This window comes from Monodon monoceros, unplaced genomic scaffold, assembly GCF_005190385.1.
Source record: "Monodon monoceros isolate NGI ecotype Baffin Bay Population unplaced genomic scaffold, NGI_Narwhal_1 Super_Scaffold_7, whole genome shotgun sequence".
Classification (NCBI taxonomy): Eukaryota; Metazoa; Chordata; class Mammalia; order Artiodactyla; family Monodontidae; genus Monodon; species Monodon monoceros.
The window spans coordinates 37,858,139-37,886,098 of record NW_021703784.1 but is presented as its reverse complement, the minus strand read 5'-3'; the positions used below and the strand labels follow the sequence as shown (position 1 = coordinate 37,886,098).

Below are 27,960 nucleotides of genomic sequence, written 5' to 3'. Positions count from 1 at the left end.
ATGGTTGAAGGTCTCCTGCTGGGACTTGTAACCTGCCAGAGGTCCTTTGCTTCTGTCTCCCAAAAGGCTTGCCATTTACTGGCTGTTGACTAGAAATAAAAGTCCGTTATGTAGCCCCTGTGGTTGGCCAGCCAGAGAATTCAGACTATCTCCTTTAGAAAAATATTTCCCTTTTGGCTCTAAAAGCCATTTCCACCACAGACTCAAAAGAGGGATTCCAGATTCTGAACATTTGCTGTAGACTGAGGAGTGTGGCAGGCTGTTTCCATGCCTGTCAGACCCTTGTGTGGGTTAACCTCACATGCCCACCTGGTGCCTCCCCCTCTAGTGGTTCCCCCTTGTCGTGTAGGAGTGTAACGAGCATCCAGTGAGTTAGCACATCTAAAGCGCTTAGAACAGTGCCTGACAGATGACCAGTGTTTAGTAAATGTTACCCTGATTTTACTGCTTTCCTTTTTTCCCCGCCTTCCTTCACATCCCTCATCACTTTCAAGTATGTCTTCCTTCCCTGAGCTCCATTGTTTCTTCTCCCCTATTCTGTTCATCTAGTGACACTGAAAGAAAAGGGGAAAGAGAATCAATTATGAAAATATAAAGCTAGAGCTGCCACCAGCCCAAACAGTGCCTCTGAGCAAATTAGAAAAAAGCATCCCCTCCAAGTGGATGAAGAACAGAGTCCATGCTCCCAGTTTAGCGAGTAGAGGGCAAGCTGGATTTTAGCCCCACACCTCTGCTTCATTCAGCCTGTCAGCCCAGCACTCTTGTGCAGTGAACGGCTTATACAGCTGGACATGGTAGCCTGGATTCCCCACTCCCAGCCTTCTCTTGGATATTTTTTCCCTTTTCTGGGAACTCTTTCAGTGTTGTGTAACTACTAGAAAGCCTAAATTCTTCCTTGAATAGTCCTTTTCTAAAAAAATAACAACAAAATATTTTTATTAAGTGTTAATTGGATACTTTAGATATGATACGAAGTTGGGATTATTAGTTGAATAGAATGCAAACAAGTAGACATATTTTTTTTCTAGATAACAAAGTCTCTGCTCAGTTATCTGACTGACATAGCATTAGGGATATAGAAGTAAGCAAGGCAGTCACAGGCCTTGCTCACTGGAGAGAGGGCAGTCATTAAAATATAATTACACAAATTATTATTTAATTGCCCTTGTAACAAGTTCTTTTTTTTAATTTTATTTTTTTATACGGCAGGTTCTTATTAGTTATCTATTTTATACATATTAGTGTATACATGTCAATTTCAATCTCCCAATTCATCTCACCACCACCACCACCGCCCCCGCCACTTTCCCCCCTTGGTGTCCATACGTTTGTTCTCTACATCTTTGTCTCTGTTTCTGCCTTGCAAACTGGTTCATCTGTACCATTTTTCTAGACTCCACATATATGCGTTAATATACAATATTTGTTCTTCTCTTTCTGACTTAATTCACTCTGTATGACATTCTCTAGGTCCATCCACGTCTCTACAAATGACCCAGTTTCGTTGCTTTTTATGGCTAATATTCCATTGTATATATGTACCACATCTTCTTTATCCGTTTGTCTGTCGATGGGCGTTTAGGTTGCTTCCATGACCTGGCTGTTGTAAATAGTGCTGCAATGAACATTGGGGTGCATGTGTCTTTTTGAATTATGGTTTTCTCTGAGTATATGCCCAGTAGTGGGATTGCTAGATCATATGGTAGTTCTAATTTTAGTTTTTTAAGGAACCTCCGTACTGTTCTCCATAGTGGCTTTATCACTTTACATTCCCACCAACAGTGCAAGAGGGTTCCCTTTTCTCCACACCCTCTCCAGCATTTGTGGTTTGTAGATTTTCTGATGATGGCCATTCTGCCTGGTGTGAGGTGATACCTCATTGTAGTTTTGATTTGCATTTCTCTAATACTTAGTGATGTTGAGCATTCTTTCATGTGCCTCTTGGCCATCTGTATGTCTTCTTTGGAGAAATGTCTGTTTAGGTCTTCTGCCCAATTTTGGATTGGGTTGTTTGTTTTCTTAATATTGAGCTGCACTGAATAGTTCTTTTAAATAGAATCCCCCAAATTATTTACATTATTTTCCCCAAGTTCTGATTTCCTGAATAAAAACTGTGTCTGCAACTTGCACTACTTATGCCAATAGTTAACCCAAAATTACTTACTCCAGCTCAAATGGCATTGTAGAATGTATTAAAATAAAAAGAGCTCATATTTGTGGAGGGCTTTTCATGTATAGGTGCCTTGCTAAGAACTTTATGTCAGGAATGTCAAAGCAATGCTGCGAAGCAGGTACTATTGTTTCCCTCATTTGACAGATGGAGAGTTGGAGCTTAGACAAGTTCAGTAACTTGCCAAGTCACACCTGGGAAGTGGTGGAGCTGGGGCTTGAGCCTAGCTTTGTTCTCTCTTGCTGGGATTCCTAACCTCTGTCCTCAATTCCAGAGCAAGTTACTAGAACCCAAACTCCTGATTCTCAGTGGCTGATTCTCGGCAGAACCATGATTTGCATCCAGGCCTATTTGACTGTAAAATAATGGGCTGACCCATTTACAATGCTGCCTACCATTTGCCACACACTGCAGGCTGGGCTTGGGGACACAAGGGTGAATGAGAAATAATCCTTCCCTGGGAGAGAAAGACCAATTAATAGAAAAGTTTACAATGTGGTACTCTGGCTCCTCCAGACCAGTGGGCCCTTATTGACTGTGTGACCTTGTGTAGGTTATCTAAGCTTTCTAGGCTTTACCCACCTGTGATATGGGAATGCACATAACTACTTCATAGGGTAGTTGGGAGGGATTAAATGAGATGATACGTACATATATATATATATATATATATATATATATATGTATACATACATACACACACACACACACACACAAAGTGATTAGCACATAGTTGGCACTCCATGAGTGGTTACAGTTATTTTTTATTGTGGTGAGTGCTATATACAAGTATTCAAGGGACCGTGGGACCCCTGAGAAGAGGAACCTGACTCAGTCATGGAGGTCAAGGGGAAGCCAGGCAGGCTTACTGGAGGTCATCCACCTTTCACAGCATGTGCTGCAAGAGGAAGGGTACAGGGCATGAACAGGTTATGTCTGTGTTAGGACAGCTGGTGGCAGCCAAAGTCAGCTTCTCCTCTGGGGTCCCCGAAACTGAGTTCTGAATACTGGAGTGAAGGTGAATGAAGCGGAATCTTCTCCCTTGTACATGCCCAGGTTGAGCATGGAAACTCTACGAAGTGGGACTGTAACCTCATTAACTCTTTTTTTTTTTTTTGCGGTACGCGGGCCTCCCACTGTTGTGGCCTCTCCCTGTTGTGGCCTCTCCCATTGCGGAGCACAGGCTCCGGACACGCAGGCTCAGCGGCCATGGCTCACGGGCCCAGCCGCTCCACGGCATGTGGGATCTTCCCAGACCGAGGCACGAACCCGTGTCCCCTGCATCGGCAGGCAGACTCTCAACCACTGCACCACCAGGGAAGCTCCCCTCATTAACTCTTTCCTCAAAATGCCGTGCACATCCTGATGACTCACAGGGTCTGTTTGTCCCACTCTTAAAAGGCCTTTAAATTTGGCATGGTAGGGTTCAGTGGGACAAAGCTGTTACACTGTGTCCATTTGAATTTCACTCCTTTTTCCATTATTATCATCATTATTGCTTTCTACTACTGTCAGCTTGACATTGCACACTGTTTGCCAAATGAGAGACTGAGGAATCCTCTAAAGCAAGTATAGCGATATCACTCACGTAGGCAGGTAATTGTCAGAATTTGCAAAATCTAAACTGGGTATCCAAAAATAGAGGATACCCAGTTAAATTTCAGATAAACAGCAAATGATTTTTTTAGTAGTATATATATGTTCCTTGCAATATTTGGGACATAATATACTAAAAACTTTTGTTTCTTATCTGATATTCACATCCAGCTGGTGGTGTCTGGCAGCTCTTGGTGTGGGAGCAGCATCTGGGGGTGCTCTGCTTTTCATGTCAGATTTTAGCTTGCTCTGTTAGAAGGTGTGGTAAAACATGGCTCAGGACCTGTCGCTGGGTATTTAGTCCCCACTGGACTCCACTTAGGTGCTTACATTATTGAGAACTGAAGGCTGACAGGTGCGCTATTTTATCAATTAGAAAATGGTTGTTGGAAATTAGCCCTTCCTACAGCAGAAATCCTGAACAGCTTCAGGGATTCGATGCATACTTATTTTGCATAATATATAAACACAGGAGCATTTGCCTGCTCCTGGATGGGCTCCATGACTTATGGAGTCTGGGTACTGAGGTTTTGGTTTTCTCCATTCTCTCTTGTAACAGAAGCTCAGGTCTGATCTACTCGTTTAGAGCATCTTAGTGTCCTCATTGGAGGGAACACCCAGTGCCCTCTTTCCTTAATGCATGGTTCCTCAGCGTGGGCCAGACCATCACCATAGGGGGTGATGTATATATGGGGGAGGGGGTCCTGCCTCATGAGAAAACCTAGTTTATTGTTATGCAGTGATCATTATTATAACACTTTCTTTGAGGGAGCTGAAACCTGATTTCCTGTTTCTTGCACCCAGTTGTCCATGTTTTACCTTCTAGAGCTTTCAAACATTTTTTTGTTTTTTACTGTGACCCTACATAAAGATACACTCTATAGACTCATAGAAATTTGAATATAAGTATAACTAAAACAGAAGTTTCATGGAATAGCAATTACTCCTTATTAGACTGGCTGCATCTGATATTTTCCACTTTGTTCTATTTTATTTACTTAAAATGCTGATTAACCTGTTCAGTTGATTTCCACTAATAGGTTGCCTACTACCGTTTGAAAAACAATGCTCTAGAGTGTTTATAGGAAATACAGAGTCAGTCTGTACCTCTTTTCTTCCTGTAAGCTCTCAAAATATTTTAAGGTGGCTATCAAATTGTATCTTAATCTTTTCTCCCCGCTAGGTCTCTTGTTTTATTATTATTTTTTAACTGAAGTATAGTTGATTTACAATATTGTGTTAGTTTCAGGTGTAGAGTGAAGTGATTCAGTTATACATATATGTGTATATATATATTCTTTTTTCCCTTCTTTGCCGTTATAGTTTATTACAAGGTATTGAATACAGTTCCCTGTGCTATTCAGTAAATCCTGTTGTTTATCTATTTTATACATGGTAGCGTGCACCTGTTAATCCCATACTTCCACTTTATCCCTCCCCCTTGCCCCTTTGGTAACCATAAGTTTATTTTCTATGTCTGTGAGTCTATTTCTTTTTTGTAAATAAGTTCATGTGTACTATTTTTTTAGATTCCACATATGAGTGATATCATATAATATTTGTCTGACTTACTTCACTTAGTATGATAATCTCTAGGTCCATCCATGTTGCTGCAAATGGCATTATTTCATTCTTTTTTTATGGCTGACTAGCATTCCACTGTATATATATACCACATTTTCTTTATCCATTTATCTGTCGACGGGCACTTAGGTTGCTTCCATGTCTTGGCTATTGCAAACAGTACTGGTATGAACATTGAGTTGCATGTATCTTTTCAAATTAGAGCTTTCATCTTTTCTGGGTATATGCCCAGGAGTGGGATTGCCAGATCATATGGTAACTCTACTTTGAGTTTTTTAAGAAACGTCCATGCTCTTTTTCACAGTGGCTGTAGGTCTCTTTTTTAATATGCTCTGGTTTCTCCATCGATTCCCATGCTGCTCAACCTCTGCTGAGTGCTTTCGAAGAGGAAAGTTTTGTTTCAACCTGGCACCGAGAACTGAGCCTGACCTCACATATAACTTGACCAATATTTACCGTAGTGGGATCATCAGACCCCTTGACCCCAACCCCCCACCCAAGTTGATATCATTCCATTACTCAATACCCATCGGGTGTAGTTATTTAATTATTTTAAATTCACCTAAAATACCTAAGCTAACCCATTTTTTCCTGTTTTGTTTGTAAGGATCTCTTGAGATATTTTTCCTAGCTAGGGTGTGGGAGGGGCTCAGATCAAGATGCCTACCATTCATATTTCCTGGATCTACCAATTGAATATTCCCAAACTTGAGAAACGTCAACAGAAGAAGCTGTGTGTCTAGGACCGTCTAGCGCAGCAATAATGAAAGCTTCTCTAAAATGGCCATATTTTGAAAGAAAATGGATAACAGGTTAGTAATCGTAGCTGATAATTGTGGAGTATGTGCTGCAGGTTAAGAGCTGAGAGCTTTACATGCAATGACTCATGAATTTCTCACAACCCTTTGAGGCAAATACTGTTGTAACCACTACTTCTCAAAAGAAGAAAAACTGAGCTTTAGTCAAGTCATATAACCAATAAATGACAGAAGGGAAATTGAGCCCAGGCCTGTCTCACTCCTCAGCTTGTGTTTTAGAATACTTAACTGCCCCCCACAGACTGAAAACCACCCCTGGTGGTTTTGAAAGAGATGATGTATGTAACACGCTTAGGGCAGTGCATTTGTGGAGGCTTAGTAGAGTTTATTGCCTTCCCTAAAGAAAGGGAAGAACTTAGTAACAAGTTCAGGTCCCTAGCAGCCCCCAGGAGTCTGTGAAAAGTGTCTGCACCCATTACTGGCTGCACAGGGTCGGCCTCAGAGTGCTCTGCAGCAGTGCAGTGGGTCTGGAGCCCAGGGAGCATCTCTCCTGTCCAGGGGAGCCTGGAGAGGGAGCTGTGTGTATGCAAGGCAATGTAGTGTAGCGTCAAGATCAAGAGCTCTGCTTTGAAGAACAGGTTTGAATCCTGGCCCTGTCACTTTTGAGCCATGTGATCTCGGGAGATTCCTATAACCTGGGGCCAGCCTCTTTTCCTCATGCGTAAAACAAGGATAATGAAGCCTACCATGCAGTGTGTTATGTAGCGATGAAATGAGGTAACATATGAAATCACCTGGTACAGAGGAGACACACTGTTCCGTACTTGCTCACTCGAGACAGAAAACTGGGTTTTGATCATTCTCCTGCTACAATGCTTCTTGCTTGTTCCCTCATTTAGGTTGGGATTCTGAGTGCACAGAAATGTAGGTCCCCAAATATCCTAAACCAGGGGTTCTCAAAATGTGGTCCGTGGACCAGCAGCATCAGCATCACCTGGGAACTTGTTAGATTAAAAGTGCAATTCTGGGGCCCCACCCTGAGCTGCTGAATCAGAAACTCAAGGGTGGGACCCAGCAGTCTGTTGTAGCAAGCTCTTCTGGTGACTTTGATGCAGCTCACGTTTAAGAACCACTGCCTTACTGGCACTGAGCATCCTAGGTCTTCCCCTGTTTTCAACAAGACTCAGATGGGGCTTCCCTGGTGGCGCGGTGGTTGAGAGTCCGCCTGCTGATGCGGGGGACAGGGGTTCGTGCCCCGGTCCGGGAAGATACCACATGCCGCGGAGCGGCTGGGCCCGTGAGCCATGGCTGTTGAGCCTGCGCGTCTGGAACCTGTGCTCCACAACGGGAGAGGCCACAACAGTGAGAGGCCCACATACTAAAAGAAACTCAGATGAAGGCTCTAGAGAGACTGCATCTTTCACGTGGATATGGTGGTGACCAATGTGGAGTTCACTTTCAGGTTGTTTCCATTTAATCCTTTTATTATTCTTCATCCCAAATTGGTCATTTTCTGATGTTCTGGTCATTTCCTGAAGTTCCTTTTCTCTCTTCCACTTAATTTGAAACTCATATTATTTGAAACTCATAAGGTATTACATCCTATAGGATGACTGGAAAGGGACCATTCCCAGATTCTGGGTAAAGGAGGCTCATAACATTCCTAAGGAACTCATCCAGGGATGCTCCAGACTGGATCCATGCAGGCCCTCCTCCCTATGCCTCCTTTAAGCTCCTTCCTGCTTCAAGATCTCCGCACAGGCTGTTTGCTCAGCTGGACGGCTCTTGCCCCTGTTCTTCGTCTCCTTGGAGAAGCCTTCCCTTTACACTCCCCCTAAATAGCCACCCTCTCCCTCGTGAGTCTTTGTTATTGCACCCTGTTCCTTTTCTTCATCGCACATAGACCAGTTTGAAATTATAGGTTTATTTATACACATTTTAATAAGCAGAGCCCATAGCAGGGTATTTGCACGCCTAGTGGAGGGTGTGGCTTATTCAATGTAGTTGATATTTTTTGAATGAACGAATGAACCACTGCAGCTTTCACATGGCTCTGCCTTCTTTCAAACTCTGTTGTGCTTTCGGTTAATCCTTTCAGTTAGTCCTTCTGTTTAGGACTTTATTTTTTCTAGTTATTTCTAATTATTCCCCTCCCGACCTTGGACTTTTCTGAAGACTCTGTTCTGCTTAGCATGATCCTGGCTCTGTTGCTGACACACAATAAATAATTCCTTATTTCTGGATGGATCACCTACCATGTAAGATGTGAATTTTAACTCTCACCCTACCCTCCACCCCACTCTGAGATTATGCTGTAAAACAAATTTTTCTCCTGAATTGAACCGTCCACAGTGGCGGGAGCCCTTGGGAATGGTGAGAGCTTCCCCACGTCTCTGTCTTTGGCATTTAAAGTATAAGATGTGCTGGAAGGATGCTGGTCTTTAGTGCATATTCTAGAAAGAGAAGAGCTAGAACTGCTGTGTAGGCTATGGAGGGGCCATTCTTCTCACTGTTCTTTCTAGCTATGAACAGAGAGCACATGTTTTCAGAATAAAACACACCTGCATCCTTTTCAGAAAGGCGACTACAAGCGATCTTAATTAAGTCTGAACATTCTGATCAAAGTTATCTCCAGTTATTGTGACAGTCCTTGTTTTTGATAGCGATTGTATGTCGCTGTTGTTTTAGAAACTCAGTATGATTCCAGTTTTTAGAAAAAAAAAAACAAACCACATATCTGTACCATCATTGGAAACAGAATAAAACCTAATTGGTTTTTTGTTCATGAAGAGAGAAATGGGAAGAAATTACCATAGTGTGATATATACTGTAGAACGAACAAAACTGAGGCCGCCTCCTATTAGTACGCGATTGGATTCACCCAACAGCTCAATGGAATGATCAGTATGGTTAGAAGCTTGGGAGCCTGTAAACTGGGCACCATTAACTACTCATCTAATTCAGTGGTTCTCAACCGGTGGGGGCAGGGGGAGTTTTGCCCATAGGAGACATTTGGCAATATTTGGAGACATTATTAGTTGGCACAACTTGGAGTGGGAGGTAGGGTGGTTGCCACTGGCATCGAGTGGGTAGAGGCCAGGGATGCTGCTAAACATCCAACAATGTAGAGGGCAGGCCTTACCACAAAGAAATCTCAACACCAAATGGCAAGAGTGCCAAGGTTGAGAAACCCTGAAATAACCAATTAGCCAAAAAGTACAAGCTTTCAGTATTCCCGGGGTTTCTGTAGTTAAGAGTAGCAAATAACAGAATGATCATCATTTATTAAATACCTGTGACATGCCAGGTGTTTTATATTCATAGCTACTGAGTGTCTCAGTCAGGATCTGACCCCAGGTTTATTTGGGGACAATGTCTCTACTCTTCCTTTTTAGCTTTTTGGTGTAGGTGCATTTTGCCTGGACATGATGGTATCCACCTTCTGCTTCTTGTGTTTTATATAGATCAGATTATGCGTTTAATGCATATTATGTAATACGCTCAGAGGAGAAAGCTATGAGGCAAGAAGAGGCCAGTGTGTCACCATGGGTGTGAAGCTGAAAACATCCAGACAAACAGGCCTCAGATCCGTAACTCACTAAATGAGCCAAACGCCGGTGGAGGATGATAGCACGGAGCCTGGCCCTTAGTAGGTACTTAATACATATTTATTGGGCAATTTTTTCGTAATCAACAGAGTCCTGGGGTAAGCCTCAAATGGAGTAGGGTTTTCAAATGACCCATCCTGTTATATGACATTTAACTCCTCCTGGGAGCAGTTTACCCATCTCTAAGGCACCCAGTATTTCCGGAACTGCAGAGCGGTCTCACCTGTGCGTCTTCCACTTGCCTTGCACATCTTCCTCTTTGTTTTTCACTGTCCATTCTCAGTCAGTCTGGCCTGGAAAACGCTCATCCCTGACCCCACCTTCCTCACAGCAGTGCTCTCCTGGCATCCTCTGCTTCGGGCACTTCCAGGACCCCCCTGCATTTTGCTCCTGTTAACAGTTTACAAGATGGGGGCAGGGCATGTCAGAATCTCCAGAGGAGGAACTTATTTGAGAACGGGATTTTATATTTGGAAATAAGCAGGAAAAAAAAAATACAACTATTGTCTTTGTAAAACAGAGAACTGAAAGAAAAGCTTGGAAGAAATCCTCTTACCTGGCAATAATATAGATTTAGCAAACCTGGGGTTGGTGTGACCGTTTTATGTTTTGGAAAAGAAGAAGTTCAAAGAAAAAATGTTGAGAAGCACAGCAATGTGCCCTCTCCGTTCCCCTGCCTTTGCTAGTAAGGACGTCCTTCCCTCAGCACTTGGATTTCTTGGAACCTGCCCCTTTCCCTCCCTGTACAAAGCCAGTCGCTCCTGCATGCTCCCATAATGCTTTACTTTTAACGTTCTAATATGTCACCCATTGTCCTTTACCTGTATCGTATTAAGCTCGGATACAGTAAATGCTGCTGAAAGAGAAATGGAAGAGCACCTTGACCCCAGTGAACCAGTGGGAGGCCTTAGTCCTTGACCCTCAAATTTTGGTGGGCTTGGCATTGCTTACAGTGGATTCTATGACGACTCCATCCTTGGAGACCCTGAATCTCTAGAATTTGGAGGTGAGACATCAGGAATTTAAAATTTTACATGCTCTGGCTTATAAATCACACTTTGGGAAGCACTACAGAACTTGGTTTCTATGTTCTAGAAACAAAGCAAGCGTTTGATTAAGGCAGCCTGGCTGCATTGAGCCATTGGTTTGTTCGTGCAACAGGTGTTCACTGAGAACCACTAATTGTAGTGTGACCTGTCCTAGGTGATGCCGGGCAGTAGCTGTCCCTTTTGTGGGCATGCCTGTCCACTCTTTTTTTGCCATTTGCTGTTTCCCTCCTGGCAAGCTCAGGCCCATTCTTAGGGCCCATCCTAGTCCAAGTAGCAGAAGATAAAGACTTTTAAGGCTGTGTTTGGTGGGTGCAGAGAAGAAGAGGGGGGGGAGGATTCCCATTGTAATAGAGAAGTAAATTCCTTGGTATTTCAAATCACTGGAGAAGGGAAGGGTTTCTTTTACTGAATTCCTATTATGTGCCCAGCACTTGACATATATTTTCTACTCCTCACTATAGGCCAATGAGTTAAATGTAATGATGCCCATTTTACAGAGGAGGTAGCTGAAGCTTATGTTTTGTTACTCTCCATAGCTAGAAATAGGTGGACCCGGACTAGTGCTCAGGAAAGACCATGCTCATCCTTCTCTTCCTGGATTCCTCTGTTCCCTCACTACTCTTCCAGCCTCTGTGCTTGTCTGGAACATCCTGGTACCTGCCCTGTCTGGAGTTAAAGACTGTTCCCTGAGGTGTCCCTAAGAGTGCCAAAATTGCTCTGTCACCTTCTTAACTTTCCTAGGGGTGAGTAAAAGACAACTTGGGTCGCTTTCTAGAAAGGATGCTGACCTGTAGAGTGAGTATGTAGGTCCAAAATCACAGATGCTGACTGATTCACTCCCTTACTGCTAGTAAAGCTGCATTCAGTTTTTATTGTAAACATACCTTGTTTCTATTTGGCCCCAGCCTTAGTCAGAATCTGCAGCCAAATATACTACAAAATGTTATCGATGACCTCTTGCTGGTTAAATCTGAAGTCTTTTTCTCAGGCTAATGTGGATAATACGTTCCTGAACAAGCGTCAGATATATTTGATGTAGAAGATTATTCATTTTCTGCATTTGATATAGTGATTATTAATGGTTGAGGAAATTAAGGTGAGTGGAGGGGGAAAATTGGCCTAGTAAACTATCACTTGGTATCAATTTGAAAAGTCTAGGCTGGGTCCACCCGATTGAATCAGCAGGTTCTTGAGCCCACAAGCTGTGCCTGTCACTTCCTCAGAAGTCTAGGAGTCTGTAGCATTTGATAGGGGGACCATCTTCTTAAAGCTTCCTCTAGCTTCCATGCCTGGAAACCTTCCTAGCTCTTCTACTTCCCCAGCGTCTGCCTCTTCTGCCTCCTCCTTTCCTGAATTTTCTGTCGTGGGCATTCTCCAAGTAAACTGATCTTCAAAGCTGCATCTCTTTTTTTCTCTGCATTTCTGTCCTTGACTTCTCACCCAGGCTCTTGTCCCTTTTTTCTCTTGCCCAGAGGACAGGAAGCCTGTCAACATCTCTCTCAAACCAGTTCCCCCTCTCAACTCTGCTTCTTCCATCATTGGTTCATCCGTTGGACCAACTGGTTTATAAATGTTCCAAGAATGATCCATTCTTCCTATGACCCAGGCACAAAATCTGAGTTAACTTGATTACTTTGTTCTTTCTCCCAGGATAGCTGTCTAGTCAATGAAAAGAGTAAAATCTTGCTTCAGAGATTTTGTATCTTCCCTGTATTGGGCATCCTCAAAGATTTGGTATCTACGTGGTATCTCTTTCTTCCTTTCTGTCTCCCAACCTCAGTTGTCATTGCTTCCTGTAGCTATGTCCCAGATGGGCTCCCTATGTCCAGGGCTAATGGAGGGTTGCTTGAAATAATAGCAAATGTGCTGAGCACTTATATGCATCGTGCTAAGTATTTTATATTCGTTGCTTTATTCAGTCCGTACAACCACCCTGTGAGGGTTGGTGCAATTTCCCCCATCTTGCAAATGAAGAAACTGAGGTTTAGAGAAGGTAGATGACTTGCCTAAGTGCCCACAGGTAGAGTGGTTGAGCTGTGACTCAACCACTCATTTCTGTTTTGTTCCAGCGGATGCTTGTAACTGTTAAATTCTGCTGCCTCTCAGGATATAGTATGGTATCTAATAGGGGGCAATTAATAAATGTTAGTTTCCTTCCTACTTTCCCTCCTTTTTCTATCCATCACCTCTCCCCCAGCCTGTGCTAAATTCATACAATGCCAGTGGCTCTGAGCTCCACCACTCTTCAAGGCTCTCCTTTCTCCTGCATGCACTCAGTCCTCTCCACCAGGGGCCCGCTGACCTGTTAGGAACGGGGCCGCACAGCAGGAGGTGAGTGGCGGCGAGCAAGCGAAGTTTCATCTGCCGCTTCCCATCGCTCCCCATTGCTCGCATTACCGCCTGAACTATCGCCCAGCCCAGCCCTTGGAAAAATTGTCTTCCAGGAAACCGGTCCCTGGTGCCAAAAGGTTAGGGGACCGCTGCTCTCCACTTTTTCCAAGCATCTCCAGTGCTTTCCTGCTCTGTGGTTGCATATTTTGTTATCTTAAATAAATAAATCCTTGAAGGGCTGGTTAGCTGCTGTTTCATTTCTTTTATGTGTTATCGAGTACTAGGGTATCGGACTTTAAATGTGCTAGGTTTTTGGTAAATAATTGTTAAATTTTTGCATTTGGGTTTTATCTTGAGAGCAGAGGTTACTGAACCATCAGGGATGTATCACAAGAAAAGACTGGAATCAGAGGGGCACACAACCCACCAGGATTGAGTGGAGGGGTAGAACTGCTGGCTGACTAGTTAGCTAATTGCCACAATCCAGGCGGGAATTCCTGAAAGAATTCTGGTCTAGACAGAAGGCAGAGAGGAGAGGAGCACAAGGTAAGAGGTGTGGTATGCCCTGGCTCTCCTATTAACATCTTCCTCAGCAATACTATTACCTGGCCTCTGCTCCTGTAAGCAGCAGAGACAGCTCCTGGAAGCTAGGGAGAGACGTTACATGGTGTGGGTAGGTTTCGGGTCCCCAGATCAAGGCTCCGGAGGTCTGCAATTGAGTATACTGGAGTGGGTGAGGAGTGTTACTCAGTGTAGCCTGGTTTAAGAGGTGGGACAGAATCAGCAACATTCTCCCAGAATTACTTTAATCGCCTCCGCTCGGGCAGGTAACAGCCTAGAGGTTTGTGACCACTGGTTGTAATATCTGAGGTTGTAGAATCTGTTTTGGCCCTTCTGCTAGTCAACGGAGCCCAGAGCAGCAGCTTGTCGCCCAATCCCAGCACATGATAGAAGCACTGGGGCTAGGGGAATGCAAAGAGAAAAGTCTGGCCACTTTTCATCTGGAAATTCCACGTAAGAAGAAAAAAATCCTACACAGAACTGATCTGGACTTTGAGGGCAGGTCGGGAAACCGACTTCGGCCGGAGTTGGCCTGGTGGGAAGGAAGAGAAAGTCAAAGGAAGGAGAAGTGGAGTCTGACATGAATTAAACCTCGGCAGGGACCAAAACAAGGGAGACCGTCGCCCTCCTAACTCTCGGGGAGACACGTCAGCTAGAGCTCGGGGCAATTTCAGCTGGCGATCTCCCGGGCCCCGGGAGGGGCGGCGGAAGCCTGGAGACGGGCTCTAGGGCCCAGCGGCCGGGCGCTGGGCGGGGGTGAAGTGTAGGGTTACAGTGACGATCCCGGACTACCCTCCCCGCGCGGGGAGCGCGGGGCGCGGGGAGCGCGGGGCGGTGTCGGGAGCGCACGGGACGCTCTAGGACCCAGCGGCGGTGGTCCGGTTTGGGGCTGGAGGGGAAGCCTTGGCGTGTCTCCTCTTCCTTGTGAATGGGGCTGCTTGTCGGGCTCCGCTTCCCCAGGCTGCCACACGCCATGCCCGGCGCGCTGCCTGGCGGCCGCCTTCCCCAGCCGCGGCACTGAACTAGCCATGATCGCCTCATGTGGAGGGCAAAGTTGCGGCGGGGAACTTGTGAGTCTGCAGTGAAAGGTAACCAGCCCCCGCTCCGGGCGCAGGGCGGGCGCCTCCGACTCTCCCGCGCAGAGGACCCGGCCCATCGGTGCTCTCCGCCCCCTGCCGCTCCGGGCCGGGGGCTCCTCTCCGGGAGTTCGGGGCGGAGATCGGCCCGGCTCCGGAACAACTTGGGCAGCCTTTTCGGTGCCGGGGGCCGGGAGTGCTTGCCACCGGAATCTTGATCTCCCTTATCCATATTGCTTTAAAAAAAGAAAAAGAAAAATCAGAACTCTGTTCCCGCGCCACTCTGCAGGCCCCGGAGCCGGCCGGCCGGGTCGCAGCGCCGCGCCTCCCCGCGCCCCCTCGAAGACTGGGAGTCGTTTGGCCGTCGTGGCCCGTGGCCGGGGCTGCAGGCGCGCCCTCGCCTTGGGGCTGGCCTTTCCGGAGGGGCGCTGCCATATGTCCGCCCTCTCCGCGACGCGCCGGCGCGCGGCTCTCCGGCGGCCGAGGGAGGCGGCGGAAGGGGTGGCCGGTGGCCGCTTCCCTGCGCGCGAGACAAAGGCGCGCACGGTGGCCCGCCCGACGCGCCGGACCCCTCCTGTAGCCCCAAAGTCTAGCCTCTGGCGGGTGGGGGCGGAGAAGCGATCGCGCCGCGGACCCCAGTCCTCGGATCGCGTTCTCTGACTGCTGCTTCTTTGTTCTCCCGGGACAAGTTTCTTTGACAGAAACTGGGGAGTTAGATCCAGCTCTCCCTTGCTGTTCGTGTTGCTTCAAAAGAATCTGGTTTCAGGGGGAAAAACATTAAACTTTCCAAGTGGAGATGGCTCTTCTTGGAATGGGACTTTCGTGGCACTTCGGTCGATGACAGCTGGGCAGAGCGGGGCCCGCGCTGTGGCAGGGGCCGGACGTGACTCGTGGGCAGCCGGGCTGGAGGACCGGGCGGCGAAACCGACGAGCGCTGGCTCGCACCCACCTCTAGGGCCTCCGCCGCGGCGACCTTTCCAAGTTTTCCTCTTAGGAGCCCAGGCTGAGAATCCGTCTGCCTGCCCGCAGCTCCCGCGCCTTGCCACGCCCTACTCTCTAGTATCTTGATTGGTGGCTGTAAAGACTTTCCCGTTCCATTTTTGTTCGATTTTTGTTCGAAGGGTGTTTGCTTCTTTGGCTTTGGCGTCGGTTTCTTGTCCCCGAGTGGCACATGCTTTGGAAAATGCCCGGCTAGTGTGTGGATCACCTGAACTGAGGCTTCAGTAGACGTGGCCCTGACGATGGGCCTCGGAGCCTTTGAGGTTGGGACTGAACATTTTCTGCCCTTGATCCCCCTCAGTTCCTTTGCCCTGTCCTGATACAGTGCGGACATGGTTGCCCGTTTTCTTCTTCCGAGGCATGTTAGGAGAATCGAGTTTTTGTACTGCTTATAAAGTCCTTAGTGGTGTTGGAGATAGTGGGTCACTAGAGCCATTTATGATGCCGGAAGATGCTTTGGACTACCCCAAACAATAACGTTACTTGCTATAAGCAAATACAACCAGAATAGAGGGATTATTAACAGCTACTATTCCAAAAAATTTCCATCCTTTTCAGGAAGTGAAAAGTCTGGGCTTGAAATGTTGAACAGTCATTTCTCTCTCTCTGCTTCCAAAACTGGCCAGTGTGTCGCTGCCAAACTAAGATTTCCCCTGGCCGCCCACCACTCCGGGCTGTCCACCACTCCGGCTGTCCACCACTCCTGGACCCGGCAGCTCTCCGTGGACGTCCGACCCAAGTTAAGCATTGGTGTCTCTCTAGCTTGCAAGTTCTTGAAGCATCTAGACCAGTGTGACATTTATCTCCCAGGACGCTGCTCTGATCATCATAGTACATCTACTATAATGCTTTTTATGGAAGCAATGTGGGCACAATCCTTAATACACTTTGAACTGTTCTACAGAGGAGCAAAGGGTTGGAAACCACTGATTTGACCAGAATTAAAAGGAGTGGGGCATAGAGTAGGAGGCTTTAGAGCTGCCTGCCTCTACTCTCCCTGGTGGGGCATGGGGGATGTTTAGTTTCTGGATGGGTATACTTTGCTTTTGTGAGATACATTTTTCAAGATAAATGAGGAAACCCTTGTGAACTCTGCAAGTGGATGGGAGGAGAGAAGGTGCTCTTAACTCCACTCCCACTCCCTTCTTTTTATTAGTATTTTTAGTTTTTATAAAAATGTTTATTTATTTAGCTGCACCGGGTCTTTGTTGCAGGATCCCTGCATTGGGAGCACAGAGTCAACCACTGGACCACCAGGGAAGTCCCCTCTCCCTTCTTTTTTTTGCGGTACGTGGGCCACTCACTGTTGTGGCCTCTCCCGTTGTGGAGCACAGGCTCCGGACGCTCAGGCTCAGTGGCCATGGCTCACGGGCCCAGCCGCTCCGCGGCATGTGGTATCTTCCCGGACCGGGGCACGAACCTGTGTCCCCTGCATGGGCAGGCGGACTCTCAACCACTGCGCCACCAGGGAAGCCCTCCCTTCTTTTTAAAATGCACACAAGTCTTGGTCTTTTGGTTCTGTGTGATGGTGGGGGGTGAAGAATACTAATGTACTGAAGGGCATGTGGAGATCAAAGCACTTAAAAATACATCTGTTCATACAAGCTAATGGAGGACTTTCGGTTTAAATGAGATTTTAAAGTGCTGTTAAGAAAAGCACAGGAGTGCAGAAATGTGAGTGATTTTCTGGGAAGGCACTCTGCTGATTAGACTTGAGAGTGTCTGCCCTTGGCCAGTTCGTCTGGAGGCTTCTGTGGATAGAGCTCTGCTTTTTTTTTTTTTTTTTTAAGTCAACCCCTGTGGAGAATTATAGACCCAGGGCCTGGGGGAAAGATGGCCGACCTAATTGAAATTAGATGGCAGTCTGGCTGGTGAGAGTTCTGTTGAAAAGTACAGCCCCTAGGTACCAGTGCTTCATAGCAATTTGTGAAAATGCTTTGAAAATGATAAAGCACTGTATAACGTAAAGCTTTTTAAAGAAAAAAATAATGAACCACTTAGAAAACAAGGGAATTGCTAGTGAAAATCGTAAAAATCTGATTTTCCAGGCCAATACATTAAAAAGGAAGTGACTTTGTAAGACCCATTAGTAGTCCTGATAAGCAAAATTCTCCCAAAGTAACATCCTCACTCCTTGCAAGTAGCTATCTGCATTTTAAATGCATATGGAAGCTTAGATCAGGAAATTCTCTAGTGTTTTGAATAATTTTTCTCCTCCTGTTCTTTCATTAGTTTTGGTAGGTTCTTATGTCCCAGAATTCACTAGGCAATAGAATACTTGAAAAGCAAGGGGTAACTTGGAGGTCAAGTAAGAAGACATAATTATAAGGTTTGTTGGAAATAGTCTGAGGTTGTTGAGGTTTTTATTTGTTTGCTTAATGATTTAAAAAAATTGTTTTATTTTGTTGGTTTGTTTTGTCTTGGAGGGAAGGCAACATTTAAATCTTGGCCATTGTGGGTAGATCCGTACACTACATTTTCTGGAACGGAGGCACGCCTGGGCTTGTGTGTTGGCACCACTGAGTTCTTCTCTAACTTGTGAGGCCCTTGGCCTCCATCCTTGTGAAATCTTAGGGTATATTCATTCCAGGCTCTTAGGACCAGACTCCTGGACTCCCAAAGTGTCTCACACATCAGGCATTTTTTCTCCCTTTATTGGGGGGGCTGGGGGAGTAGCCCTAACGTGTTAGGAAATGTATCCCTGTTAAGCCCCTGGAGAATTGGGTTTAACTTAAAAAGAACAATAAAGTCACATGATCCTACTGTGTGTGTTTAAATCTGTATTTGGGACTCCACTGGCCAGTACTGCAGCTATGTACACCTCTTTTCTTGTTTGTTTTGTTTTTAAGTAAAATGCCTGTAGCTCACTTGTTTGTTTGTTTAACTTTTAGTTTTGAAATGATTATAACTTTACGGGAAGTTGCAAAAATAGTAGAGAGGTCCCTTGTACTCTTCACCCAGTTTCCCCCATTGGTAACATCTCACATAACCAGAGTACAACAGTAGAACCAGGAAATGGACCTTGGTACGACCCAGACCATATTCAGATTTCACCAGTTTTACGTGCAAACACTCGGGTTTGTGTGTGTTATCCTCCTGTGCAATTTTTTTTCACATGTGTAGCTTCCTGTAGCTACCACCACAATCAAGATGCAGGGTTATTCTATCACCTCAAAGCTCTGCTTTGTGCCACCCCTTTATGGTCACCCTCCCCTTCCCCCCTATTCCATCTCTAAACTGTAGTAACCACTCTGTTCTCCTGTATAATTTTGAGAATATTACATACATAAAATTATGCAGTATGTGATCTTTATGAGATGAGCTTTTTCACTCAGCATAATACCCTTGAGATCCACCCAGACTATTGCTTTATCACTAGTTTGTTCCTTTTTATTGCTGAGTAGTATTCCCTGGTGTGGACAGACCACAGTTTGCTTAAGCATTTGCCCACCGAAAGACACCTGGTTGTTTTCAGTTTTTGGCTCTTACAGTTAAAGATGCTATGAACGTTCAGGTACAGGTTTTGATGAGGACAGAGTTTTTGTTTCTTTGGAACGAAAGCCTAGGATTGGGGTTGCTGGGTTTGGTATGGTAGGTGTATGTTTAGTTTTTTAAGAAATTGTCAAACTTTTCCAGAGTGTCTACCATTTTACATTCCCACCAGTAATGTTTGAGAGATGCAGTTTCCTCACCAGCTTTTGTTTATTATTTTAGCTGTCCCAGTAAATCTTTTAATCTCATCATGGTTTTAATTTGCATTCCCTAATGGCTAATGACGTTGGACATCTTTTCATGTGCTTGTTTGCCACCTGTATGTCCTCTGTGGTGAAATGTCTGCTCCTGTCTTGCCGTGTTCTAACTGGATTATTATTATTATTTGCCATTGAGCTTTGAGAATTCCTTATATATTCCAGATATGAGTCCTCTGTCAGATATGTGGCTTGCGTATATTTTTTTTCAGTATGTAGTCTGTCCAGTTGCAGGAAAAATATGTTTAATTTTGCTAATGTCCAATTTATTGAGTTTTTCCTTTTCTGGATTGTGCTTTTGGTGTCACATCTAAGAACACTTTGCCTAGGTTAATATTCCAAAGATTTTTCTATTTTTTAAAAAAAATTTCACAGTTTTACATTTTATATTCAAATTGTAGTTCACTTTTACCCTCTTAAGAACGTGTATGTCTTGCTATCCATCTTCTAAACCATCTCTTAGGTGTTGATTATGCATTTAGTGCTCTGGAAGCACACGGGTGAATCAGGCATAGTTCCCACTCTCCAGAGCTCGCTATTGGTGAGGTGGTATGTGGACATTCCCAGGTGTTAATATTATGATAGAAGAGAAGAGCGTGATGTATTTGGGGGCACAGAGAAGAGAAGCAGCAGGGAGGTCTCGCTTTGATCAGGTGGTCAGGGAGGGCTTCCCTGGGCATGTTGCCCAAGCACGGTGGGAAGAAAATGGGTTCTTGCCTTTGATCTAGTTTTTGGATATCTTACTGACATGAATTCTTCAGTGTGGGTTACCCTGGCTCTTGAGCACAGGCTGAAGGACTTTGGGTAAACTGAGTGGTTGAGGACTTTTTTGAACAGCACATGGCATAATAGGTTAAAAAAAAAAAAAAGAAAATGCAGTACTTAAAACTGAGTGTGAGTAAGGGTGAATTGATTTAAAGTTCGAATATGTGTCAAAATGAAGAAGGCAGTGGTATTTTGGATTGTTTAGGGTCAGATGGACTTAGTTTGCTTCCTGGCCCTGCCACCTCCTTTCTGTGTGATCTCAGGGAGTGTGACCCGTGCAACTTCATGGAGACAGTGGAGACAGTAATGGTTCTTACCTGGTGGAGTTGCACGCAGGTGAAATGAATTGACGCATACACAGCACTTAGCTCAGTGCTGGCACATTCGAAGCATTCAGTAAATGCCTATTATTATCATTAGTAGTAGTAACATAGCAGAAACACAAATGGTTTTATAATGTTATGTGTTTTCTCGTGTATCTTTTTCTTTGAGAAACTGGAATCCCAGTTCTTACTCATAGAAGCTTGCCTTTTCACACTTGGGAAAACTGAGCTGTATACCAAATACTGTTTATTTATTTAAAATTTTATTTTATGTCCTTATAGTTAATTTACAATGTAATGTTAATTTCTGCTGTACAGCAAAGTGATTCAGTTATACATATTCTTTTTCATATTCTTTTCCACTATGGTTTATTACAGGATATTGAATATAGTTCCCTGTGCTATACAGTAGGACCTTGTTGTTTACAAATATTATTTATTGATTGAGGTTAGAAGCTAGGATACTCTATTCACGATCTAGTGCTCCTTATAGAATATACCTTTTCCCTACCTCTAAACCAAGAGTTTCTGAGTAAAGAACAATTTTCTCTCCACCCTGACCACAGGAGGTGGTAGGAGGTGTGTGCTGTCCTGAGCTAGTTCAGAGTTTGGGGTCCTTATTACCCGAGGTACAGTAAGCCAGGGCTGATGTCACTGTGTCCCAAACTTCACTACTGGCAGCTCCCTTTCCTTTCCTTTGATGAACAAGTTGTTTATTTCCCAGAGGAAACGGACTGCGCCTTAGATGTACAGTTGTAGAGCAGTGGTTCTTAAACGTGGGTGGACATCAGAATCGTCAAGAAGGCTTCTTTAAAACCAGACTGCCGGGCCCCAGCCCCAGACTTTCTGTTTCAGCAGGTCTTGGATGGGGCCTGAGAATTTGCATTTCTAACAAGTTTCCAGGTGATATTGTCACTGCTGGTTCAGGGACCACACTTGGAGAAGCACTATTTTAGAGCATCGGCCCCTATAAATTAGACCTAGACTGAGGTACCTTGCTCTTTGGAACTGATTCTGTTCATGTTTAATGGTTGAGATCGAAATAGATTTGATTTCTGAGGTTCCTAGTTGAACAGTACATGACTGTATCCTTTCCTCTAATCCCTCTTCCATGCCTTCTCTCTTCCCCACCCCGACTTTTCCTTCTCTTGGTTGTCTTTCGATCTCTCAGTGCTTGGAAGACATGCCAGGTTATGGTACATGGTGACCATATACCAGCCATATCGCCTTGGCTAATTCACTTAACTTCTGTAAAATAAATGTGTTTACTAATGCTTATATCCTAAGGTTATGGTGAGGCTTACCTGAGATAATGCCTGTTAAAGGGCCGTATAAGAGGTAAAGCATGGTGCAAAATTTGTTTTTTTTATTATTTTGAGCGTCCTTGATTTCCCTTTGGAAGAGTGTCCTTGGATTTGGAGGTAGACTGCCTCTCTTGATGCTGAGTTCCACTGCTGATGGGGGGACTCGGAAAAGATTGCTTAGAAATGTTCAGGGACACTGTGGAGAAGTTACCTGCAGTGGACCGGCGTTTGGGCTAGGGTCTCTGAGGGCTTTCCAAGCCGCAGTGTTTTGGAGGCTCATTGATGTGTAGTTGTAATGACCAGAGAAGAGCTCAGGGCTGGAAAAAAGCTTGAGCAGATGCTGCAATGTTAAGAGTCTGCTTCCTCTCAGTGGAGAATTAAAATTCCATGATTTTTTCCTCGCAGCTTAATCTGGCCCCCAGATTTTTCTTTCTCTTTTTTTTAAGTTCTAGATCTACACCTTCCATGTTAACCGCTAGCCACATGTGGCCATCTAAATTAATGAAAATTAAATGAAACTAAACATTCAGGTTCTCAGTCATAACTGGCCACGATTCAAGTGCCTAAGAGCCATGTCCATCATTACAGCAAGTTCCAATGGCCAGTGCTATTCTAGAGGGATGCTAGCCCTGTTTGTCTGAAGGCAGCATCATTGGGCTTCATATCGTGGGACCGGGGCACGTTTTTTTTTGCGGTACGCGGGCATCTCACTGCTGTGGCCTCTCCCGTTGCGGAGCACAGGTTCCGGACGCGCAGGCTCAGCGGCCATGGCTCACGGGCCCAGCCGCTCCGCGGCACGTGGGATCCTCCCGGGCCGGGGCACGAACCCGTGTCCCCTGCATCGGCAGGCGGACTCTCAACCACTGCGCCACCAGGGAAGTCCCCGGGGCACGTTTTTGAGTGAAATGTACCACTCTTCCCTTGGAAGTCTGGTGTGACTGATGGGGAGAAAATACCACGGGGATACTGCCCTGACAGCTTGAACCTCACTTTGCCACTTGGCAATTCGGAGGCTCATTTCCTTTGGAAGGTGGGTCAGCAAGGCATCTGGGCATGGAGTTTATCAAGTTAGCAGGCTGTTATCAAGGGGGTGGGTGGTCTACTGTTTCTAGGGGATATTCGAGGCTTTGGTTCAGTTCATGGGATTCTTCCAGGAATCTGGTCCTTGAGAGAAACAAATGGAAATGTTAGGCTGGATTTAGCCCTGAGACCCCCTTCTCCTGGGGAGGATCCAGAGGCGGCCTGGACTCCTCCGCCTTGGGTCGGCTGCCCTGTTGAACCAGCCTTTGTCCGTGGGAGGCTGGGGGCTCACTCGTCTGGTTTGTGGCGCCAGTTTGGACTTGCTCGGATGCCATTCCGCGCTGCGTCATCCTCACTCTTGCCTCCTTTGAAGGTGTTCTGTAAACTGTCAAGTTCCTTTCCTTACTCCCCAGCATCCAGTCAGTCACCAGGTCCTCGCAGTTGACACCCAGGATGGTTCTTGCATACGTCCCCGCCCTTCACGTGTCTCCACAACCCAACCAGCCGGACTCCTCATTACCTGGACTCTGTGGGAGCCATGTGACAGGTGTTCCCACTTTGCTGTCTCACACCTCTTCTGATGAACTCTGTCCTCCCTCCCTCCCTCCCTCCCTCCCTCCCTCCCCCCCTCTCAGGACAGGCAGGTCAGGAAAAGGATGACAGATGTCATGTCTTTCAGGCTCACTCTGCCTCCTCAGTGTGAGGTGGGGCGCACACACACCCTGTGGCCCTGTGCCCCGGAGGAAGGAGGCGTCTCCCTTCCAGCTGCTGCTTCTCAGCTGTAAGGGCTGCTCCGGATGGCGTGGCCCAGGAACGGAATCCCTGAGAGCAGGCGTGAGGCGGGCCTTTCCCTTCCTTCCACGAGCTGTGCTCTGAAGGGCTCTGACCACCAAGTTTCTAGTGAGTGAGTCTTTCTATCTGGCAAGTCTGGGGAAAGGAGAGAATGTAAAATTCTCTAGTAAGGCCCTGTTTCCTGAGGGACGGGTCCCTAAAATCACTGCAACTACGTTGCTCATCCTGGTGATGTGGGAGAAGGTTGAAAGATGTGAGGGTAATTTGTTCACTCATATAAACTCTGTAATTTCTAATCAATCCTCATTTTAGGGATGTTAGGTTTGTTTTCAGTATTGGATATTACAAGCAGTACTTTGTCTTTTACATACTTCTTTGCAAATGTACTAATATATATCTACTATAAATTCCTAGAATGATAACCATAGTATAAGTACATTTTGAATTTTAATAGATATTGCCAAGTTGCCATCCAGAGATTCTATTTTTTTCCCATAAATTCTCCCCAATTCAATTTTGTTAAAATTTTACCATCTGATAGACAAAAGACTGTTATATTTTAAATTTTTGTTTATTATGAGTGATATTTAGCATCGTTTTACATGTTTATAAACTACCTGTATCTGTTTTCCTGAAAACTTTCTATTTATGTTAAACTTTTGCTTATCCATCTATAAAATCTCCTCATACATTAAAGGATGAGCCATTAATTGTCAAAAAAAAGGATGTGAGGGCAGAGGACAAGAGGGAGTGTCTGGAATCTTTTCTGAGGAATGGGGCAAGGAGGAGGAAGGACAGAAACAGAGACTAGGGAATGTGCTTTTTCAGATTTATGGAAACCCGTGGAGGCAGTGGACATTCCTTAGTGCATAGTAGTAAACTCACTGCAGAACACACGTAACCCCACTCTAGTTTCTGAAAGGAGACATGGACTAGTGTTCCTTTATCTGGAAGAGTAAAAGAAAATGTCTTCTGAAATCCCAATAGGCTTCAATGAAGACACCTGGGAAAGTTCCGTAACCAGCACAAAACAATTTACGCAAACCTTGAAGATGATGGGGGTGTGAGGTTAGAAGCTGGAGGTTTGTAAAAGGACAGAATCCTGTCACACTCACCCTTCCCCATGCTGGTGACTGGCCTGGTAGGTCCAAAATGCGTGGCAGCATGAAAAGTGGTGAATAAATTCACTTTAGCTAACTTTTAGATTTGCTCCTGTAAAATACTCATCCAAAAAAAGCAAAGGGTATATCTGAAAAGGTCTACTCTGAAATAGGGATTATCTTGGTCCTGAGTTTAGAGCTAAAATTTCCCCAAATTCTGAAGTTACTTACCTTCAACTTTCTCCAAAATAAATTCCAGGAATATGAAGTGGAAAATAATGGAAAGAAATACAAATATTTATATTTTAATGGCATTTGTTAACTGTCCAAGATCACACTGTAGTTTAGGACCATAAAATGGGCTCTGTGTAATTAAGTTTGCTCATAAAGTGAACAGCTTTTGTAGGATTAAATTTAGTAGTTAGGCAGAAATCACAAATATTCTAATTGAACCTACTCTGAATTAGTTTCAACTTCTCTTAGGATGGTACATATTGAACATTTGGGGAGCATGACATTTCTTATTTGGGGACAGAATATAAATTAGGCAGAATTTTGGATACAGAAGCTCTCACTGCTCAATAAAAATCTGTTGATTTACTAACTCTGGACTGTGCAAGTCAATACTGAGGTGGAGAATTTGGTGAGGATACAGTAAAAGGATATAGTTCCTCCATTTGACATTTGAGGTCTCTCACGTGCGTGGAACTGAACTCGGTGTGGGGTGTATGTCCTTTGCACCTATGGAATTTATATTCTAAAAGGAATGTAATGTTAGAAAACAGAAGGCAAATGAACTGGTTTATTCCACTCTGAGAAACGAAGGCCAAGAAACGATTAATAACTGCCTTTCAAGTATTCTGTCTTCACTGTGGACTGCGTAAGAGGAAGCGTGTTGAAATGACAGATATCGTGACTTCTAGAAGCATGGAAGAGTTCCCTGCCAGGGAGCTTGGGAGGGTATATGGAGGACACAGATGCAACCAGGGAATTACTAGATGTGTGAGTGTGACTTAGTGGAGGACACTCGGTAGAGATGATGGGAGGTGGGCCTAATGGGCCAGTTGTGATGTGTTCATCTGTGGAGCTGAATGGTTAAGACTCCAGAGCTGGAAACCTGGAGTCACTTCCCACCGGTGCCACTCACTGGCTTTGTCATCTTGGGCAAATTACTTAACCTCTCTGTTAAGTAGTTTCCTCATATGTTAAATAGGGATAATAGTAACACCTACCTCAAAAGATCATTGTAAGAATTTATGTGTATTATGTGAGTTAAAATATGTAAGGTGCTAGGAACAATATCTGACACATTAAAAGAGTCACGTGTTAGTTATCACCCATGTTCCATTGCTGTGCAACAAGTTGCCTCATCCTACTGGCTTCAAACACTCATTTATTCTGCTTCCAGATTCTGTGGATCTGGACTTCAGACGGGGATGAGGTGGTTTGTTTCTGCTCCAATGTGCTGGGAGGAGGCTGGGGGGTGACTGGATGGTTTGGGATTGGGTTATCTGGAGGCTCCTTCATTCACCTCTCTGGCATCAGGGCTGGGATGCACTTGAAGGCTAGGTCTGCAGACTGGAGCCCCTTCAAGTGGCCTTTCCTCACAGCATCAGGCTAGTCAGAATTCTTACGTGGTGGCTCAGAGCTCCAGATGTGAGTATCCCAGCAAACAAGATAGAAACTGCCCTGCCTTTTATGGTCTGATCTTGGAAGTCACCAAAAAGCTTGCCAAAATCCAAGGGAAGGGGAGCTCATCTTTCTACAGGAGTGTCAAGGAATTTGCAGACGTGTATTAAACTGCTAAAGTCATCGTAAGAATCATGTCACCAATATTAAGATAAAGTATTAACAGTTGAGCACACAGTAAATCCTCAGCATTTGGACCACCTAGAGAATGTATTGTTCTGAAGATGTGAATTTTCTGTGTAGTTAAAGGTAAATGTGGCAGTTTTTCTGCAAGATTGATTCCCACCCCAGCTCCGCCCCTCCACTCCCTCAGCTCTTGCCTTATATAACTTTTTCTTGATGGTTCAGAATCATCATTATAAACGTCAATTAACGTGATGTGTTGTTTGAATTGAGGGTGGGGGGAGAAGGGTATATAGATAATACAAATATTTGCGGACAGTGAGTCTCATTTTTTAGATATAAGCACCACAGTTACCTTCCAAGAGGATGCTTTCCTACTCATTGTTGAAATAGGATAGTAACTAAAATAGGTAGTAACTGAGGGTGCAAAATGATGACAGAATTAGTGTAAAAATTCACATACATGTTCTATGTGCAAGAGGTACTGGGTGATACACTGGAAAGCCCTATGCTGATGACGTTTCCCATTTCTTCAAGATTTGGACTGTGAGAGCCCTGAACACTTGCTCGGTGGAAGTTGGTCAGCACCCACAGAACAGACCAGAGTCATTAGCACTGCAGAGCAGTTCAGTGACAGAATATGCTCTGGACGGAGTTCCGAAAATGTCATCTTGTTTAAGAAAGTGTTCGAATTGGCAGACTCCTTTTCATTGGCTGTGTGTAGCCTTCTAATGCCCTTGACTTAACTTGCAGCCTTAAAGACCTCCATGGCCTTTTGCTTCAGCTCTTTTTCACTAAGAGCTGCTCTTAGAGGACTGATCCAAAGATAGCTCAGAACCTTCACATAAATCAGCTTCTTTCTGAGTCTGACAGGGTGGCTAAAGCAGCATTGTCCTGGTCTTTTAGTTTTGCTTTTCAAAAATTTCTTTTCTCTTTCTTTTTTCCTGCCCTCCCCCTTTAAAAGATCATGATCATATTTTAAGTCATAATTTAAAAGTCATGATCCTTGGTTTGTCATTTTTGGTCTCCCTGGAGAAAGTGACAGCCAGTCTGAGAACTAGAAGTGAGTAGGAACAGTGCAGGTCTTAGACCTGAAGAATGCCATTTGTTGAAAAGGGACATGGAGCCCTGGAGGACTGGCAGGAAGCTCAGGTGGCTGGAATCGTGACCGACAAGGACCAGATCAGATTCAGTAGGTTCTCCCAGATGAGGGAGGGGAGCCCTTGGAAAACCACCGGGTGGGGCATGTGTCAGGGAGTCATATGAGACGTTCTATGGCGACAGCACGGGTTATGTCTACATTCACCTTTCAATTTTCTCTTTGATTTGAGTGAGTTGTTCTATCTGGGAAGACCAGTGGAAA

General features: G+C 45.0%; 1 protein-coding gene across 5 annotated transcripts in view; it reads left to right on the top strand.

Moving 5' to 3' along the window:
- Positions 1–27,960, top strand: part of AMOTL1 (angiomotin like 1) — a 128,404-nt gene that overhangs the window by 9,469 nt on the left and 90,975 nt on the right. For 3 of the 5 annotated variants that reach the window (XM_029208530.1, XM_029208531.1, XM_029208535.1), the window contains exon 1: positions 14,500–14,745. The exons of the other annotated variants lie outside the window; for them this stretch is intronic. In XM_029208530.1, coding sequence (XP_029064363.1) covers positions 14,697–14,745 — 49 coding nt within the window. In that variant the 5' untranslated portion in view covers positions 14,500–14,696. Of the gene's footprint in view, positions 1–14,499; positions 14,746–27,960 lie in introns of those variants that run through there. 5 annotated transcript variants of the gene reach the window in all.